Genomic DNA, 19,433 nt, shown 5'->3' with positions numbered 1-19,433 from the left:
TTACATGGCCTCCATTACTATAGTTTCTGAGTGCCCCACAATCTTCATTGTATTTAGCCTCACAACACCATGCAAGATAGGGGATTCCCATGTTACACATGAAGAAGTGAAACACGGAAAGAAGTTACTTACCCGAAGTTGCCCAGGAAAACTGTTGGAGTGGGGACTTGAACCCAGGTCTCCTAAATTCTAGGCTCTTCCCTAAGTGCTTGATCCTCCTTTGTATCTGTACATAATTTACACCACTTAAATAGATTGCAATAAAATACTTTCCCCTCCCCCCACCCTCTGAATTTTCCAGTTCCTGGCATCGTTCACTACAAAAGAGCTGACTGCTTATGCTAGAGCAGGAGCTGTGGCGGAAGAAATTTTGACTGCTATCAGAACAGTGGTTGCTTTCAATGGACAGATGAAGGCATTAGCAAAGTGAGTTTTTTTAACCAATATTGATTGTACATAATATTTGGGAAAGTGATGTGGTTATTTTAAAAAAATCAAAGATGATCCATCAGTTTATTCCCCAGACAGCTGAGAAGTTCAGATGAAGATAAATATGAGCATATGGAAGGAGATGTTTTCTGTCACTCATGAATATTTGCAATCACTCAATTGACCTACATTATGGAGGGGCATTGTAAGGCCCAATTTCCCTCTGACACTAACCTGAAGTTGAATTTGGAAGCTGAAGCTATAGAAAATGCAATCTTCTCTAAGGCTCCAGTCCAACAAAGCACTTCTGCAAATACTTTAAGCACATGCACACTCCCACTGAAATCATTGATTAAAATGTTTACAGTTAACCTCATGCTTTACTGGATCATGACCTTAGGTAAAATTGCCTATCACTTTCCTATGTCATCGACTTCAAGGGGGCTACCCACATGCTTAAAGTTAAGTGTGTGCTTAGTGCTTTGCAAATATTCCTCTTCTTGATCTAATCTGAACAGCACCAATGATATATAGTGTATGTGGAAGAAATTAATTACACATCATTTTAGTATCCCTTCACTACTGCGCAAACTGTGCCATTCATTTTGGGGCTTCCCACTTTTGGTCAGGGCATTTTTTGTACATATGTGTTGAGAGGTTCCTACAAAGCTTCTGAGCATGCCATTGAACAATAAAATGATATGTACGTCCTCCTGAAACGTTCTGAGAACATGGCTGGGCTGAGCGGTTCTTTCTGTAATGCCCTTGAGAAGCTAAAGGGGATTAGATAGCTAATGAGTGAACAGAAGCTGTTATTGATTGATGGAAAACCATAAGCTTGTAAAGGAATGGCAAGGAAAAAGAGTGATTTTTTTCATTAACTAACTGTTAATCTTTGTCCTTGTCTCACAGGGGTTAACTAGCATAATATGGTGCTTAATTTGTATTTGATTGCTTGCTATTGGCATATATCTTGGTAACTTAGCTTATGAGAATAGTTCCTGGCTTCCAACAGTGTTCAGCAAGAGCGAACTACTGCCAGGTTGTGGAGTCAAAGGGGATTCTGGCTTCTGTTTACTTGTTTGGTTTTATCTAAAGCAGCTTTTCTTCAACAATTGAGTGAGCACTAATTCTTCCCTTTGAGAGCTGATATTCATAGAATCCTAGAAATGTAGGGCTGGAAGGGATCTTGAGAGATCATCAGTTCCAGCCCCCTGCACTGAGGCAGGGTCAAGTATACCTAGGCCATCTCTGATAGGTGTTTGTCTAACCAGTTCTTAAAAACCTCCAATAATGGGAATTCCACAACCTTCCTTGGTAACACATTCCAGTACTTAACTATCCTAATATTTAGACAGTTTTTCCTAATATCTAACCTAAACCTCCCTTGCTGCAGATTACCCTGATTATTTCTTGTCCTGTCTTCTGTGGATATGGAGAACAACCGATCACCATCCTCTTTATAACACTCCTTAGCATATTTGAAGACTGTTAGCCAGGTCCCCGCTTAGTCTTCAATTTTCAAGACCAACATGCCCAGTTCTTTTAACCTTTCCTCAGGTTTTCTAAACTTTTTATCATTTTTGTTGCTCTCTTCTAGACTTTCTCTAGTTTGTTCACACCTTTCCTAAACCGATACACTACTCTGGCAGAGGCCTCACCAGAGACAAGTAGAGTGGAACAGTTGCCTCCCATGTCTTAAATGGCACTCCCCTGAGTGCACTCCAGAATATTATCTTTTTTTCACAAATACATCACGTTGTTGGTTCATATTCAATTTGTGATATACTTGAATTCCCAGATCTGCAGTACTACTACCTAGCCAGTTATTCTCCATTTTGTATTTGTGCATTTGATTTTTCCTTCCCAATTGTAGTACTTTGCACTTGTCTTTATTGAATTTCATGTTGTTGATTTCGGGCCAATTTTTCCAATATTACATAAGAATGGCCACATTGGGTCAGACCAATGGTCCATCTAGTCCAGAATCCTGTCTTCTGACAGTGTCCAGTGCCAGATACTTCAGAGTAAATGAACAGAACAGGACAATTTTTGATTGATCCATCCCGTCATCCAGTCCCAGTTTCTGGCACTCAGACGTTTAGGGACATCCACAACATAGGGTTCCACCCCTGACCATCTTGGCTAATAGCCATTGATGGACCTAGCCTCCATGAGATTATCTAATTCTTTTTTTAACCCAGTTATACTTTTGGCCTGGCAAAGAGTTGTTCACTGCATTATGTGAAGAAGTACTTCATTTTGTAAGTTTTAAACCTACGACCTATTAATTTAATTGGGTGACCCCTGGTTATTATGTTACATGAAGGGGTAAATAACAGTTTCCTATTAACTTTCTCTTCATTCATTTTCTAGACCTCTATCATATCCTCTCTTAGTCATCTCTTTTCTAAGATGAACAGTCCAGTCTTTTTAATCTCTCCTCAGCTGGAAGTTGTTCCAAAGCCCTAATAATTTTTGTTGCCCTTCTCCGTACCTTTCCTAATTCTAATACATCTGATTTGAGATGGGGCAACCAGAACTGAATACATTATATGAGGTGTGGGCATACCATGGATTTACACAGTGGCATGATGATATTTTCTGTCTTATTAGCTATCCCTTTCTTAATCGTTCCTAACATTCGGTTAGCTTTTTTGACAGCTGCTGCACATTGAGCAAATGTTTTCGGAGAATTGTCCATGTTGTCTACAAGATCTTTCTTAAGTGGTAGCAGTTAAATTAGACCCCGTCGTTTTTTATGTATAGTTGGGATTGTTTTCCAATGTGCATTACTTTGCATTTATCAACATGGAATTTCATCTGCCATTTTGTTGCCCAGTCACCCAGTTTTGTGAGATGCCTTTGTAGCTCTTTGCAGTCAGCTCTGGACTTAACTATGTTGAATAATTTTGTATCTGCAATTTTTGCCACCTCATTGTTCACCCTCTTTTTCATGTAATTTATGAATATGTGAGCAGCACAGGTCTCTGTACAGATCCTTGGGGGAACCTGCTATTTATCTCTCCCTGCTGTGAAAACCGACCATTTATTCCTACCCTTTGTTTCCCATCACTCTTATCCCATGTCTTTGCTTAAGAGCCTTTGGTGTGGGACCTTGTCAAAGGTTTTCTGAAAGGCCAAGTGCACTATATCAACTGGATCACCCTTGTCCCCATGCTTGCTGAAACTCTCAAAGAATTTTAATAGATCGGTGAGGCACAATTTCCATTTACAAAAGCCGTGTTGACTGTTCCCCAACATATCATGTTTATCTGTGTGCCTGATAATTCACTCAGAGCAGCCACGGGCCAGATCCTCTGTTGATGAAAATCAATGAAGCTGTGTTGATTCACACGATCTAAGAATCTAGATAATTTATTTTTATGGCAGAAAACCCTAGAAGCATGAAAGGAAGCTCGGGAACTGAATGTCATCTGGGTAAATACCAAATTTAACATTTTATCATCTGTTTTCAGATATGATGTTAACCTAGAGAATGCTAGGAAAGTTGGAGTCAAAAAATCCATTACCACCTACACATCTTTGGGTTTCACAGAGTTTATTTTATTTGGAGCCTTTGCTCTTGCATTTTGGTATGGAACCAAACTCACAGTGGAGGAGAAAGAGAATTATGACCTCGGATGTGTGTTAATTGTAAGTACAGCACAGTATAGTCTGATTAGCTGAGGCAAACTTTTTAAAAATGGTCTATAAATTAGAGAAAATGCTTTGTTGTTTAAGTACCGCGTAAAAAGCTCTATAATTTCTACTCAGGCACAAAGTACCCATCAGACTAAATGTTAAAATATGTTTAATATAAATCAACAGAGATGTTGAATCTACATATTTAAGACCTCAAAGTTCCTAAACAAATATCTCATTTGGTCACTGTCATGCTGTCTGGAGTGGTTCACGACCAGGAATGCCTATCTCAGGGCAGGCTGTCAGAAAACAGGGCAGACACCCCAAACTGGTGGTGTGTTCTATAATTAGATTTTATCAAGCCAGTAACAAATGTGAATTCCGGGATCATTATACCAGTCTTACCATGGAGTCACAGACAGACTCTCTAGTCTATCTTGCTACCCAGACAAACTTGACTTCATGATAAAGGGTCATTTACACCAAAAATCACACCACATTCAGGTTGCTTCCAGTACCAGAGTCTAATCACTTACCCCAGATCGATTAGTATCCTAGATTTTATACCAAAGACAACGCTGGTAGACATTTCTATAGTAAACTAACTAAAGGTTTATTAGCTAAGAAAAGGTAATAAGAGTTATTGAGAGATTAAAGAAGATAAAATATATGTACAGATGAGTCAGTCTATAATTCCAAATGGTAGCAGAGATGTAGTGATCTGCCGGTTTCCCAAAAGTCTCTCAGGGCGACCCAGAATAACTCATGGAATCTCTATCTCCATGTTCATTTATTCTGCCCTGTTAGAATCCAAACAGTGTAGAGATGAAGGATTTTTCCCTGAATCCATACTCATAGTTTTCTTCCCACAGAAAACAAGCTGACAGAGTCAATACCCCTGTGGGCTTTTCCTTTGATGGCAGAGAGTGAGGAATACATTTGGAGTCTTTGACCTTCGATCATCACACACAATGACCACTTGCTTTGAAATCTTCTTCATCCGAAGAAGTGGGTTGTAGCCCACGAAAGCTTATGCTCTAATAAATTTGTTAGTCTCTAAGGTGCCACAAGTACTCCTGTTATTTTTGCGGATACAGACTAACACGGCTGCTACTCTGAAACCTGCTTTGAAATTAACACTTTTCTGTTAAAGTTCTTCATTTGCATTCCACAAGGTTTCTTTCTCATTTAATGGGTTATTTACTGACAGGGGCATACACTATGTGAATATTTGCTACAGCATTATAACGGGATCCAGATAAGTGAAAACAATGCATTAGTTAAAACAATGCATTAACATCCCATTAGTTTTCATGAAGTTTAAACAGCAAATACATTCTGATACATTTAACAATCACGTTGATCTATACTAATACACAAGTGAATTGGCCTGGCTTCCAGCTATGCATCTGTAAGCATTCAGTGAAGTCTGGGGCTTTGGCATGAGCTGGCATCTGGTTTGCTGGTGTCATAGCCATGTGACCATCTTTCATTTTTTTTAAATCCCTGCAAGGGATTATTGTACTTTACCAATACTTTTAGATTATTTTTCCTTTGGAAAGGAATAAGGCCCTGATCCTGCAAAGACTTAGGTACGTACTTTATGCACTGTGAGTAGCCCCATTGACTTCTGATCAGAACTTGACTTCAGTGGAAGTAGTCACAGTGCATAATATGCACTTTGAAGGATTGGGGCCTCAGGAAACTGTGGATTAACTCTCTTTGAGGACACTGAGGTTTTTAATATTGCAAAGAGATGGAGAGATGGCTAATTTCACTATTTATTCTCTTCATGGGAGATAGTGAAAGCAGCAGCAACAAAAAAAGCTAATCCAACTGTTAAAGGGCATGTGGCTGCACACAATAGCTACATTCACCACTTCCTGTGTCAAATCCAGCGAAAGAATAAAAACTGGGGGAGCTGGAAAAATGCAGCCTGAAATTTTAGTTTTGATTTTCTTTTTTTATATTTTTTCTGGAAAAGCTCTTACAGAACCACCAGGATTACCATGACATTTAGCACTAAGGAAACTGCAGGTCTGGAACCACTGTACGCTAGCTCCTGTTTTTGTTCCCTATAGGTATTATTCTCTCTGCTCCGTGGCGCATTCTTTCTCGGACAGGGCTACCCATACTTGGAGAGTGTTGCCAATGCTCGAGGTGCTGCCTATGAAGTGTACAAGGTTATCAGTAAGGTACTTAATGTTGCTTTTCTAGCAGTCTGAAATTTCTGATTTATTTCTCAAAAAATTCAAAAAGTGGATGAACTCCATAGACTCATACCACTGAAAACAAAAATAAGACGACATTTCTATTCATATTAAGAAGACACGAGCCTTAACCAAAGCCCTAAATGTGCTTATTGCAAACTTGGGGGAAATTCAGATCTATAGCTCAACTTTACAGATTGGGGCCCTCTTTCCTGTTAGGTTTGTCATTCCCTTTATTTATTTATTTATTTATTTATTTATTTATTTATTTATTAGAGTAAGTGGTGAAGAGCTAAGTGAAATGACATTGCTCTTTAAAACACAAGTATATGGAGTAGACATGATTTCAGTTCAACTGCTTTTGATTTGGAGATTAACTGTGCTGTTAAAAGCTATGGTAAGACTGTTGCTGGGGAAGAGGGATGCCACACTTTCAGTAACTAACTCTTAGAATTTTGTACAGCAGTTTGTTATATATCTGCAGTCTCACGTTCATATTAGGTTAGAACAAAGGGCTGAGTTTTGTCTTCTGTTATGGCCATAAATGTCTATTGGTTTCAGTGAGGTTGTGTGGATATAACAAAGTGTGGAATTTTGCCCAGAGAAACTAAATTAAGGGTGATCAAACTCTGTGTAACCACCTCTGGAGTTGGTTGTTCCTGACCTATTACAGTAAGCAAGTCTTTAGGGGACTCGCCCCGGACTACAGCAACAATGGTTACAGAGGCTCAGGACTCTGTTTCCCAGATTGCCTAGAACATACATAAGATAATAAGAACGGCCGTACTGGGTCAGACCAAACGTCCATCTAGCCCAGTATCCTGTCTACCGACAGTGGCCAATGCCAGGTGCCCCAGAGGGAATGAACCTAACAGGTAATGATCAAGTGATCTCTCTCCTGCCATCCATCTCCACCCTCTGACAAACAGTCTAGGGACACCATTCCTTACCCATCCTGGCTAATAGCCATTAATGGACTTAACCTCCATGAATTTATCCAGTTCTCTTTTAGACGCTTTTATAGTCCTAGCCTTCACAACCTCCTCAGGTAAGGAGTTCCACAAGTTGACTGTGCGCTGAGTGAAGAAGAACTTCCTTTTATTTGTTTTAAACCTGCTGCCTATTAATTTCATTTGGTGACCCCTAGTTCTTGTATTATGGGAATAAGTAAATAACTTTTCCTTATCTACTTTCTCCACATCACTCATGATTTTATATACCTCTATCATATGCCCCCTTAGTCTCCTCTTTTCCAAGCAGAAAAGTCCTAGCCTCTTTAATCTCTCCTCATATGGGACCTGTTCCAAACCCCTAATCATTTTAGTTGCCCTTCTCTGAAACTTTTCTAATGCCAGTATAACGTTTTTGAGATGAGGAGACCACATCTGTACACAGTATTCAAAATGTGGGCATACCATTGATTTATATAAGGGCAGAGTCCTGGATGGAGATAGAACAAGCTGGAAGCTACTACCAGAACCAATCGGAAACCAGAACTCAGAGACAAAGGGTTTGGTTTTATTTTTGGTTGTGCTGGTCTTGGAGTGGAGCAGAGAGAGCCGAGGAGGTCGCCTTTAATCTTCCCATTCCTACTCAAAGAGAAGTTTTGAACTCTGCCGGTGGTTACTGGGTCATTGAAAAGTGTCAGTCCAACAGAGATCAGCAACCTGGGAAGTGGAGGAGCAATTCCAGGTCAGGCTATTTAGCGCAAGGCTAATTTTCCATTGGACTTCAGACCAGGGAGCCTCAGGATGATGGTATCTTTTTAGGGGTGAAGACTTTGTAATAAATCCCCAGTTTGTTTATTTTGCTTGTGCATTTTAAGCCCACCAACAATTACAGGCTGCATCATTCCTCCAAGAACTAGTTCTCAACCCACATTCTGCCTAGGCAGATGTTGGGAGGGAGCTAAGGGATTTGGGCCCATTGTAAATGTTGGGAGATGGATGATTTAAGGTATAGTTGATGTTTTATTATTCTAGTTACTCCTGTTCTTCCCATGTCCCCTATCCCAAAATGCTTTGCAGGGTATACACAAGGATTGCATTTCACTGATATGCAGAATCCTCTGGGGTGAAATTCAGCAACCACTGATTAGTTAAACTGCTATGTAGTGTTGCAGTGTTTCTTTTACTGTCTTAAACAACTTATCCATCAAAAGCCACAACTGTAAAATCAAAAAAATGTGTAATACCTTTTCAAAATCTCTCTCCAGCACCGTCTTCTAGATAGCAGTGCCAAGGAAGGATACAGACCAGACAAGCTCAAAGGAGACATTAAATTCAAAAACATCCATTTCTGTTACCCATCTAGACCTGATGTTAAAGTAAGTGTTCTTATTAAATTAATCTTTGCAGTGAAAAGCTGCTGCTATTATCTGTGTGACCAAAAAGAAAACTGATATTTTATCAATTTAATGTGTTTAAAAAAAATGAATTAAAATAAAATGTCCATCCTGTACTTTGGATGTATGGTCTAGTTGAAAGAACATTGGATTCTATTCCCAGCTCTGCCATTGTCCTGCAAAGTAACACTTGGCAAGTCACTTCACCTCTCTCTTCCTCAGTTTCCCCATCTGTAAAATGGGAATAGTAATACTGACCTCCTCTTTAAAGTCCTTTGAGATATACGGATGAAATGTACTATGTGAGAGTGAAATGTTATTATACTAGTTATAAAAATACAACAATAATGCAGGATGAATGTCCTTCCAAAACTAAAGCTCTGTCTTCACCACCATCATCCACCTTTTCTTCATTTTTACCTGCTGGAAAAAGCAAGGGAGAACAAATGGGACTTACAGCATAACCTGAAGATGAGTAAATTTGGCCTCTGGTGAATTGAATCAGAAGCAAATTCTTCTTTCAAGCTCTCTCACCAAGAATGCCTCACCACCAGCCCTCATGTGGTTAAATCCAGAAAGCTGTTTGTGTCAGTGCTTCAGAAGATCTCAGCTGCTGTGACATCCCATGTGGGGAGAGGTAATCTTGGAGATAGCCAGGACTCAACCTATTTTAAGGTCTATTGGTTAAAGCCATTATTCTATATCACTCCTGACAATGAAATGGAAGCCAGTGCAGATCACAGAGCATGGAGGTAAGATTCTCCCTACAGATAATGCCCTCTAAGAAACAGACTGCCATACTCTCCACCAGCTGAAGTTTGTGAGGGGAGTCATCTTGTTGTACAGTCTCATGTATGGTACTTTGCAGTAATCCAATACTTCTTTCTGGATTGACATCAGTACCAGAATTGGAAGTTCAGAACCTTCTGGCCAAGTGTAAAAGACAAACAAAATGCTATTAGCTATTACTGCTTCCTGCGTGCAAAAGCAGCTGTGGATCCAACAGGTTACAAACTCACTTGAGTGTGCTGCTGTTAGCTGTGCCAGTTCTTCGGATGGGTTCCTCCAACCTACAAGCATAAACTCAGTCATCTCTGAGGTGAGTCATAGCTGACTTGCCTGCATCAAACCCACCCTGTAACTTGCTGGCTAAGCCAGTCAACTTCTCCCAGCTGGGTCTCATGAAACAGAGACCTAGAGCTATGTTATCTGAATACTGAAGACAGTGTAGTCTGTACTTTCTCACTGTCTTCCCCTAATGGTCTTGCATACAAATTTGAGCAGGAGGGTGACAAGACAGAATCCCACATCACTCTACACAAGAGAAACTCTGGACCGGATGAGCCACCCTTTGGGCCTGTGGCTGGAATGGGATGGAGCCATTCAAGAATGATTCCATCCATCCCTTCCAGAGTTCGCCCTGTGTCAGCAGTGGCTCATTATCAATGGTCTCAGAGGTAGCTGGCAAAGCTAAAAGAATCATCCTGGATACCTGGTTCTCATCAATAACCAGCCAAAGATGATCAACATACAAGATCAAGGCAATCTCCATTTCGTACCTAAATTTGGAATGAACCGGGTCACAGAGAGCTGAAGATTCTAATTATTGTCAGCGTTAACTTGACATGCCCTTTCCTGCCTTACCTAAAAAGGGAGGTTAGAGATGGGATGGTCGTGATGAGAAATGATGTTAAAGGGGTGGAGAATGATGCTCTTGCTTGGTCAAGCAAACACCAAAGCTTATCTGCTATCAGCTTACTGGAAAACTGGAGCTCTTCTGGTATAGTATAAGGAGACGAGAACAATATTACTGTTGTTTTGATCTTCTATTGCAAAAAAAAGTGTAGTCATAAATCAGCCTAAATGTCAATATACATAAGAGTTCCCATAGGAGACAAATATTTTGGCCACTAATAATATTAGACATTTATAAGATGGGATAAACGGACTGAGGTAAAATGTTCCTAAATGTGAACATAGCAACAAAAGTGTCATTACTCCATAACTAATCCCTCCCTGGTAAATTCTAGAGATTGTCAAACCCTGACTCTTCATTCCATTGGGGATATTAAAACACCCACTTTGTTTTCAGAGCCAAAGGTTTTTTCTTAGGACAGTCTTTATAGAATAAGAAGAGAACAAAGCAAGATTGTTATTAGTAATAAAACCTTTTTCTTGTCATCTTCAAAGTGCTTTCCAACCAGGGTTGGAACAAAGGACTGAAAGCAGGCCTGGGAGTTCAATACACTGTTAGACCAGACCTCTCATTATTGGCTTGATCATGATGCCAAGCATCTTAATAGATCTTTTTCTAAACAAACCATTTATTTAAGTAGCTCTATATTTACTGGACTAACATATAAAGATGATATTTCCAGATTCTCAAGGGCCTGAACCTGAAAGTTCAATCGGGGAAGACCATCGCTCTGGTTGGTTCCAGTGGCTGTGGCAAAAGTACTGCTATTCAGCTGCTACAGAGATTCTATGATCCAGTCCAAGGAGAGGTTAGTTTGCATGAACTGTCGATATTCCTGGCTACTAGGATGAAGATTAATTTCCTGACTAGATTAAACCTACACTTTAAAAGGACATTACACAAAATTGGATTCTTAAAAGAACAAAAGATACGTAGCATCCAAAGAAATTCTGAAACTGATTTTTCATTACTTGTATGCCATGATGATGAGAATATTGTAAAAACCTAGATAGGACTTTACTGATATTAAGGGAAGTCAAAATTTGGATTTAAATATTTGAGGATATTGTTATGCTGTACAAAGCACACGGGATCTTTTCAGGGAGAAAAGGCAAATACGCCACATTTATTGAAAATACAACAGTTAGCATATGCTTTTTACACACACACACACACACACACACACACACACACACACACACACTCACTCCTGCCAGTTGATGTTTATAGTTACCAATTTGTTGTAGCTCGAGTCAATTTAATAGCCAGTTAGATTGAGCACGAGTGTGGAGCTGGGCTCAGTCGATCACGATCTGGTGCTCCGAGGCTTTGCAGGATTGAACCCAGAGTTCCATGACAAAACACCCCAGCTTTATAGTTCTAAATTCCCATTTGAGCCCATGAATTTTGCAATGTCATCCTGTCCTTAAGTGGTGTTAATCTTGGGGTTTTCTGCTGTTATCATTTGATGGTTATTGTCGGGCTTCCCATCCTTATCTCCTATTTGTTGTCTCACCTTCGGTGGTGCCTGCCTCACCTTTGAGGTCGTCAATGCTGTTAACATGTTTAGCATCAGATACAATGGATGTTTACTGATTGTCTCCTAGTCTTTCCAAGTCTCTCACTTTTTCTTGACCATCTGGACATTTGTGATAGCTTTCACACCTTACCTTTTCCTGATGCATGCATTCCTCATTCACACAAACAATCTCTTACAGAAACCTTCAAAGGTATAGAGACAGCAGTATTTTATATTCAGCAGAATACATTGTAAATCAAGCCTTGCTAAATCTTATAACTAAAACAATTCACATTGGGGCTTTAGGCCCTCAACATTCCTCTAATCTCCTTAACATAGATACAATACAAGATCCTGTCTCTTACATACTAAAACCTTAAAACAAAGAAATGTATATTTAACTAGAGTGCCTAATTTGTAATACATATAGGAAACCATAGTAGACATTATAACTTATCCTAAAACAAAAGGGTGACCATAATCAATCATAAGGATTGTTCTGGTCTGTCATTCCTTTCTGCTATTCAAAAAGGGTGGCTGGCAGGATGAAATCAAATCATACATTAATTCTCAAAGTACAATTATAAAACACTGCTCCGACAATATCCTTTTTGTTTATCCTGCTCCTTCCATTCTTCTAATCTGAGGTGATCGTGAAGATATATTTTTAATTTTTCCTGGTCATTTTGTTTAAATGTTATTGCTTTATTCCATGTGAGAAGCTGCTAAACAAATACTTAAGTCAATTATTATATCATTATTATTTTACCATTATAACAACTAATTATTTTAAACATAATACATTTCCTCAAACTCTTCATTTATGCCTTTCCACTCAGATTACCTTAGATGGACGAGATATTCGGACACTTAATATAAAGTGGCTAAGAGAACATATTGGCCTTGTAAGCCAGGAGCCTATTTTGTTTGCTACAACAATAGCTGAGAACATTTGCTGTGGCAGAGAGGGTATTACTGATTATGAAATTGAGAAAGCAGCTAAAGAAGCCAATGCTTTTGATTTTATATCCAGACTGCCTGATGTGAGTTCATGTACTTTTGAGTACCTTATAACTATGATGGATTCTTTGGTCTCTCTCTCTCTCTCTCTCTCTCTCTCTGTTCTTCTGAATTTTTGTGGCCCAAATTCTCTGCTGGTGCAAATAGACGGTGCTTCACTAGTTTTTCACTAATGTTTTGTCATTTATTCCAATTGACAATTTGGCCCACAATGTTCTTAATTTACAATACTAACTGTATGTTACATGGCAAAAAATTTTAATAGGGTGGATAAGGAATTTCTATGGACAATGAGAGATTTTTTTTTACCAAAAACACTGAATGTAATTGGCCAAGACAGTTCTTATAGAAGTAATTATTCTTAAAGCGTTTATTGGAGTATCCATCATAAAACTTTTAAAAGAGGGAATTTTTGTTTGTGATGGTAACAATATGATGGGAGTGGGGGTGTAAAAGGATTTCAACTGACCCCTTCTGCAATCTCTATGCTCCTCTTGTTTTCTCAGAAATTTAACACCATGGTGGGGGAAAGGGGAGCTCAGTTGAGCGGAGGGCAGAAACAGCGAATTGCTATTGCCCGTGCCCTGGCAAGGAATCCCAGGATTCTGCTGCTGGATGAAGCCACATCTGCTCTGGACACTCAGAGTGAATCTATTGTGCAAGCAGCTCTTGATAAGGTAGGAATCCTATTGCTAGAGTTATCAATCAATCAATATTAAGAAGCACAACAACCATATGGCAAGCTTGACATTAAAGACTATAGCATGCCATCCGTTTTTAAGCACAGCTCTCCACTGGTTTCAAGGAGGGCATTGAAATCAATAGGGATGCATGCTCAAATTTTGGTGTCAGGCTATGACCCTGTAATATTTAATCAAAACTCCATTAAGCAATCTCGGGTTGCCACCCCTGAAGCCCCTCCCCCTCTTCCACCTCTTTCCCAGAGGCCCTGCCTCCATCACTCGCTCCTCTCCCCACGCCCCCCCCTATTGCTCGCTGTACCATCTCAAGGAGCTTGCCTGCAGGTAGGAGGTGGCCCGGCTGAGCAGAGGCTGGTACGCATTAATGACCTGGCACTCTCCCTGCCCTGCAGTAACTGAGCTTTTGGTTCAGGTGCCATAGGGTTGCCAAGTCACCAAAAGCTGGGCACCTGGAAACCCTAAATCGCACCTGGACACAGAAGCCAAAAGCCAGACTGTCCGGATAAAACCCAGACAGGTGGTAACCCTAAAGCAATCACAGGCTCTGTTTCTGTTAGCGTCATTCCTGATTGCCAGGATATTTGCATGTGGACAGAAGTCGTCTTCTTTAATGCTGGCCTGCACCACATCCTGCCTCACATCACAATTGCTTGCCTGGTGGTAAACTGTGAATGTGGCATCAGGAATTTAACTCCTACATTATCAAAGCAAGGTGCCAGCATTGTATGGATTTCTACAGGGCAATAATAAAAATACATTGTGCTTATCCAGCACTGTGTCTTCTCCAATCACTAAACAGATGTTTTAATAATCTTCATAACACTGCTGGGACTTAGGAATTATTTTCTCCATTTTGCAAATGAGGAAACTGAGGCACGGACAGGTCAAGTGGACACACGGTGAGTCGGAGACAGAATCTGGAGCTTTGCCTGAGTGAGGCCTACAGGACTGGGCTGCAGCACTGCTTTAAGTTTCTGATGTGTATTTGTATATAACCAGTGGTGTATCCTAGAAATAAGCTCTATAAAAAAGCCGGCCTCCCACTAGTACTCAGTAATAGTAAACACAGAATAGCATAAGTTCTATGCATGGCTCAAGGGCACTATATGGCCCCCAGCATTTATCTGCAATAAATTTTAAGTCTATGGGCTTAAATTCTGCCTTCACTTATACCCATCTGACCACACTGATATCCGTTAGGTTTGCAACCCTCCAGGATTGGCTTGGAGTCTCCCAGAATCGGCATCGATCTCCCAGTGACCATTGGAAGCAATCCAGGAGATTTTAATGGGATGTTTTAAGAAAATGACATTGTCGAGTTGGGAAAAAAAATCTCCTGGAATAGCTTCAGTCAGAGTTGGCAACCCTAATATCAGCGGTAGTGCACGGTGTAATTGAGGGTAGTATTTGGGTGCTGAGCCCTTATATTCTGCATAGATAATATCATTATTTATACTGAATTACACACACACACTACATGAAAAGACCATTAAGATTCCAAAGTCACGCACTCAAAATTTAGGGAATGACCGAATTAAAGTTGCTTGGTCAGCATTAATAAACCCTTGTGTGTCTGCATTAGGGGACAGTCTTCGGTTACATGATCACTGTAGCAGGGTGGACACCCGCTCCTGCCCTGAGGGGCTTAAAACAGCCCTAGGAAAGGGCTGTGGGAGGAGAAAGCAGCCACTGCGCTGATTGGGGGGAAGCAGGCAGAGCTGCAGCCACGCCCCAAAGAGAGCCCAGCTGACCCCTATAAGAGGCTGCGAGCGAGGAGCCCAGGCAATCTCTCTCTGCCTTCAGAGAGAGAAGGGCCTGGCTACTGGGAAGCTCATGGTGCCTAGAGTGAGGCAGGGCTGGGGAAAGGCCAGAGGGGCTGGGGAGCTAAAAAGCTGGTAACTCCCCAGGCTGCAGGGCGTTATCCAAGGCCCCATAGAGGCACTGGGTTGCAGAGAGAGGCAGCAGGTCCAGACCCAACCTTGCCTATGATGAGTGGCTTACACTGCAGTCTGCCCCAGGGCGCGGGGGCTAGTTGGTGACTGGCAGTAGCCTACAACTGAGGTGAAGTAGGGATAGGGGATGGGGGTTCCCCGCGGAGGGGAGACCCCGAGAGAGAGAGAGAGAGAGAGAGAGAGAGAGATGAAAGAGGCACTGGAGTCCAGGGAGGGACATGGAGCCAAACGGCAGCGGGACACCGGCCAGCAGAGGGTGCTCGAGAGGCTGGATGAGCTAATTGCCAGAAGAGACAGCAGGAGGTGCTGCAGGGGTGAGTCCCATTGCTACAAACACATACTATTTCTTCCACAGGGCCCCTGCTTCATTCAGTGCACAGGATGGTGCTATTCAACATTCAGTGCTAGTCAATATTTCTTTTTATCCTCAGCATTCAATGTATGCCCCCATGCCATTCAAACCCTGCTCTGAAAGCAAAATTATTAACTTCCTCATGGGCTTTTTTATACCTCTCATCCCTCTAGTATCTGAGTGCTTCATAAACACTAATGAATTTATCTTCACAACACCCCCGACAGGTAAGGCGGTAGTATTACTCCCATATTACAGAAGGGGAACTGAGACACAGAGATGTTAATGTTGAAAGTTCATACTACTTTTGGGTGCATGATCTGCGATGCCCAGGACTCAATATTTCAGAGAATTGTGCATTATACAGCGCTATATATGTTAAAAGTACATCTCCCATTGACTTCAGTTGCAGCCGTGAATGCTCAGCACTTCTGCAAATCAGACCCCACTGCCTCAAGTCAGGCATCCAGAAAATGAGGACTACACAATTAGTATCAGCATCACATAGTAATAGGGTGACCAGATGTCCCGATTTTATAGGGCTAGTCATGATTTTTGGGTCTTTTTCTTATATAACTCCTATTTGCCCCCACCCCTTGTCCCGATTTTTCACACTTGCTGTCTGGTCACCCTACATAGTAACTCTGTGGCAGAGACAGGGCTAGAATCCAGTTCTCCAGGGCAGTATTCAACTGCTAAAACAACGAGATCATCCTTTCTTTTCCTGCAATTCTCTGCCTCATTCACTACACACCTTACAACTTCTGCAACAAATAAGGTGGGTTTCCTGCATAACTTTGATTCCTTCCATAATCACTGTTCATTTTGCTCTCCCTACTCTTGTTTCCTGTGCCTGGAGCCACAACTCCCCCTGACTATAGGGAGGAGAAATTGCAGGCAAAGTCCTGCTCAGGCCCCACCGTCCTGGGCTGGAACATGCTTAGTCTCTCTGTGGGGATGGCGCATGTGCACTCCTGTCATACAATGCAGTGAGCTCAGACTGTCTCTTTGGGGAATTTAGCTGTTGAGCTCTAAGAAGTCTCTACTGAACACATGCAAATTGAGATTTTCAGAGCCTCATAACTCGGCCACATTTGGACAGATTTTCATGGGAATGGTAAAAGGCACATCCCTGATAACCAATGAGACATGCCCATCTCCTCCAAATTTCAAGTCCTTGCTCTCGAGCATTTAGGTGATAAAGCTTCTCAATTAAACAGTTATAAGAATTTTTTTAATATGTGCAAAACAACATTATTTTTTCTCTCACCTCATTCTGAGAAACCATTGAACCATTTTTGCTGAAATTAAAAAAAAAAAAAAAAAGACAGCCGAGGCATTTACCAGCATGGAAAGTTTCAGCCCAAATAATTAAATCTTGGCAAAGTTATAAGCATCTTACAATTGGAAGTGTCAGGCAACCTTAGCTATAGGAATTGGTACTTGCATAGTAGCCTATAAAATTAATCCACTTTTCCCTGTCATTATTATAAATGTGTATTTTGTAATCAGAAGTGTCCTTTGGCTGTTAAATCAGACAGTATGCATGGAAATAATGATCAGCTATAAAGGGTCAGAAGGGCTTTTACGCTTGTATTTTCCACACTATTGCTGTGCTGTTAGGTAGAGATTTTTTTTTTCCCCACCACATTTTAAAGTAAATCTATCGTTTTTTCCCCCCGGTAAGGCTAGGGCTGGACGTACCACCATTGTGATAGCTCACCGGCTCTCCACAATCCGGACAGCTGACATTATTGCTGGATTTCACAACGGTTTTGTTGTTGAACAGGGAACACACAATGAACTCATGACACAGAAGGGTGTCTACTATTCTCTTGTGATGCAGCAGGTAATGAGATGTGATCGAGCACTCCTGACTAAATGCTTCAGATGTACTGGCCATCTCTCTACTCCAGAAAATTATCTGTATATCTCACTCACAGGTGCTGATTTTTGTATTCGCTGGTGGGTGCCCTTCCTGTGTGACCTGTGGGCAGGGACTCGGGGGGAGGGGGGGAGAGGGAGAGGGGGAGGCTGAGCAGGGATGGGACCTCTGGGTAGAGTGCGGGTGGGGCCTTAGGGAGGAAGAGGCCAATCAAGGGAGGGGCCCTGGGGTGGAGTGGTGGGCGGGGCCTTGGGGCGGAGCAGGGGCGGGGCCACAGCCCAGGGGCCCACAAAACATTATCCAGCCATGGGAGAGCTGAACACTCCCTATTTTTTGGGGTGGGTGCTTGAGCCACGGAGCACCCACAGTGTCGGCGCCTGTGATCTCACTGATACTATTGCTGACACATGCAGGTTCTGCACTCAAACAGCTGGGCCATTTTCGCTTTGCAGTTTCTGCATGTTTTCTAGTTGAGTGAAAGTTGATCATTCAATCTTCTTTATGAGTTGGAAGTGGTTGTTTTTCACCGGTAGCAGTGCTTCATATTTACCCAAAGTAATGAGTCAAAACATAACTGAGCAGAAGAGGTGGATGACCTCATAGAGCTGTTAGATCCCAGATTTGACTGACCTTTATAGATAGCAGGGCGGGGGACATACAGAGCCAAATTCTCTGCTGGTTTAAGTTGCAACTGCACCAACTTATCCTGGCAGAGAACTTGGCCTATACAAATTACAATGTGAAAGTGACCACGAAACCAGTGTTTTTGTTTGTTTCCATACCAAGTATACTGTTCCTTCCCCTTGCTGCAAAGTGTCTTGTAACTGTGTATCACTGTTCTTTGCTTGTCACTAGGGTCATGGTGGAAACACTCAAAATGGGATGTCAGAAGATGAAGACTATGAGGAAGAGGATCTAGATGATCTCAGGATGGAGAACCTAACTGATGTTGGTGGTTTTGAAGAACCAGGAATCATTGAGATGGGAAGCATTCCTAAGGGATCCAGAAGGCATAAAAGCAGAAAGACCTCTTCTAAGAAAAAGTCGTCTGAAAAGAAGAAGAAAACAAAGGAGAAAGAGGTTAGTGTTAAAATTTAGTTTAATCCTAAAGTTTAGTGATAGCTTGTGAGAATAGGAACAAAGGTGATTCTGTTTTCTTTTTTTAAAAGGCCTTATGCCATGTCACCTTTGCTATGATCCTGTCATATGCATCATTGACCTGGGTGAATACTTGAATTGGGAATCTTCAGGGAGAACACAGGTCTAAATAAATCAGTCTGACCTCTTGAGACCAAATTAACCTGATACACAATATGGTGTTAAGGAGCTTTATGCTTGTTATCTTTTTATTAAGATGTTCAAACAAGTTCTCAACCTCTTGTCAAACTTCATAAGATTACGGTGTTAAGGCCACTGTCCTGGCCAAGTTCCTACTCAAGTAATTAAATTATACCTACTTACACAGACATGGCATTTTACCAGTGGATGAGACGATCCTTGTGATATGTATACCAGTTTTTAAAGCACTTTGGGATGAAAGGTGCTATATAAATGGAAATTATCAAAATTAATAATAGTGTTGGTCACATACTAAACAGAGAAAATGTTCAAAACTCTATTTTGAAATGCAGCCTAAATTAAAACGATAGAAAAGGTTTACCTTTTTCTCCAACCACCTCT

At 41.2% G+C, this 19,433-nt stretch overlaps 1 protein-coding gene across 1 annotated transcript in view; it reads left to right on the top strand.

Annotated features, from left to right (window-relative positions):
• Positions 1 to 19,433, top strand: part of LOC135873824 (ATP-dependent translocase ABCB1-like) — a 114,019-nt gene that overhangs the window by 56,250 nt on the left and 38,336 nt on the right. The window contains exons 11-19 of the mRNA XM_065398438.1: positions 302 to 426; positions 3,909 to 4,086; positions 6,156 to 6,269; positions 8,500 to 8,610; positions 11,007 to 11,132; positions 12,683 to 12,886; positions 13,370 to 13,540; positions 17,556 to 17,717; positions 18,609 to 18,833. Coding sequence (XP_065254510.1) covers positions 302 to 426; positions 3,909 to 4,086; positions 6,156 to 6,269; positions 8,500 to 8,610; positions 11,007 to 11,132; positions 12,683 to 12,886; positions 13,370 to 13,540; positions 17,556 to 17,717; positions 18,609 to 18,833 — 1,416 coding nt within the window. The remainder of the gene's footprint in view (positions 1 to 301; positions 427 to 3,908; positions 4,087 to 6,155; positions 6,270 to 8,499; positions 8,611 to 11,006; positions 11,133 to 12,682; positions 12,887 to 13,369; positions 13,541 to 17,555; positions 17,718 to 18,608; positions 18,834 to 19,433) is intronic.

Source organism: Emys orbicularis, chromosome 2 (genome assembly GCF_028017835.1).
Source record: "Emys orbicularis isolate rEmyOrb1 chromosome 2, rEmyOrb1.hap1, whole genome shotgun sequence".
Lineage (NCBI taxonomy): Eukaryota > Metazoa > Chordata > Testudines > Emydidae > Emys > Emys orbicularis.
Note: the sequence above shows the minus strand (reverse complement) of the source record. Positions and strands in the feature narration are given on the sequence as shown.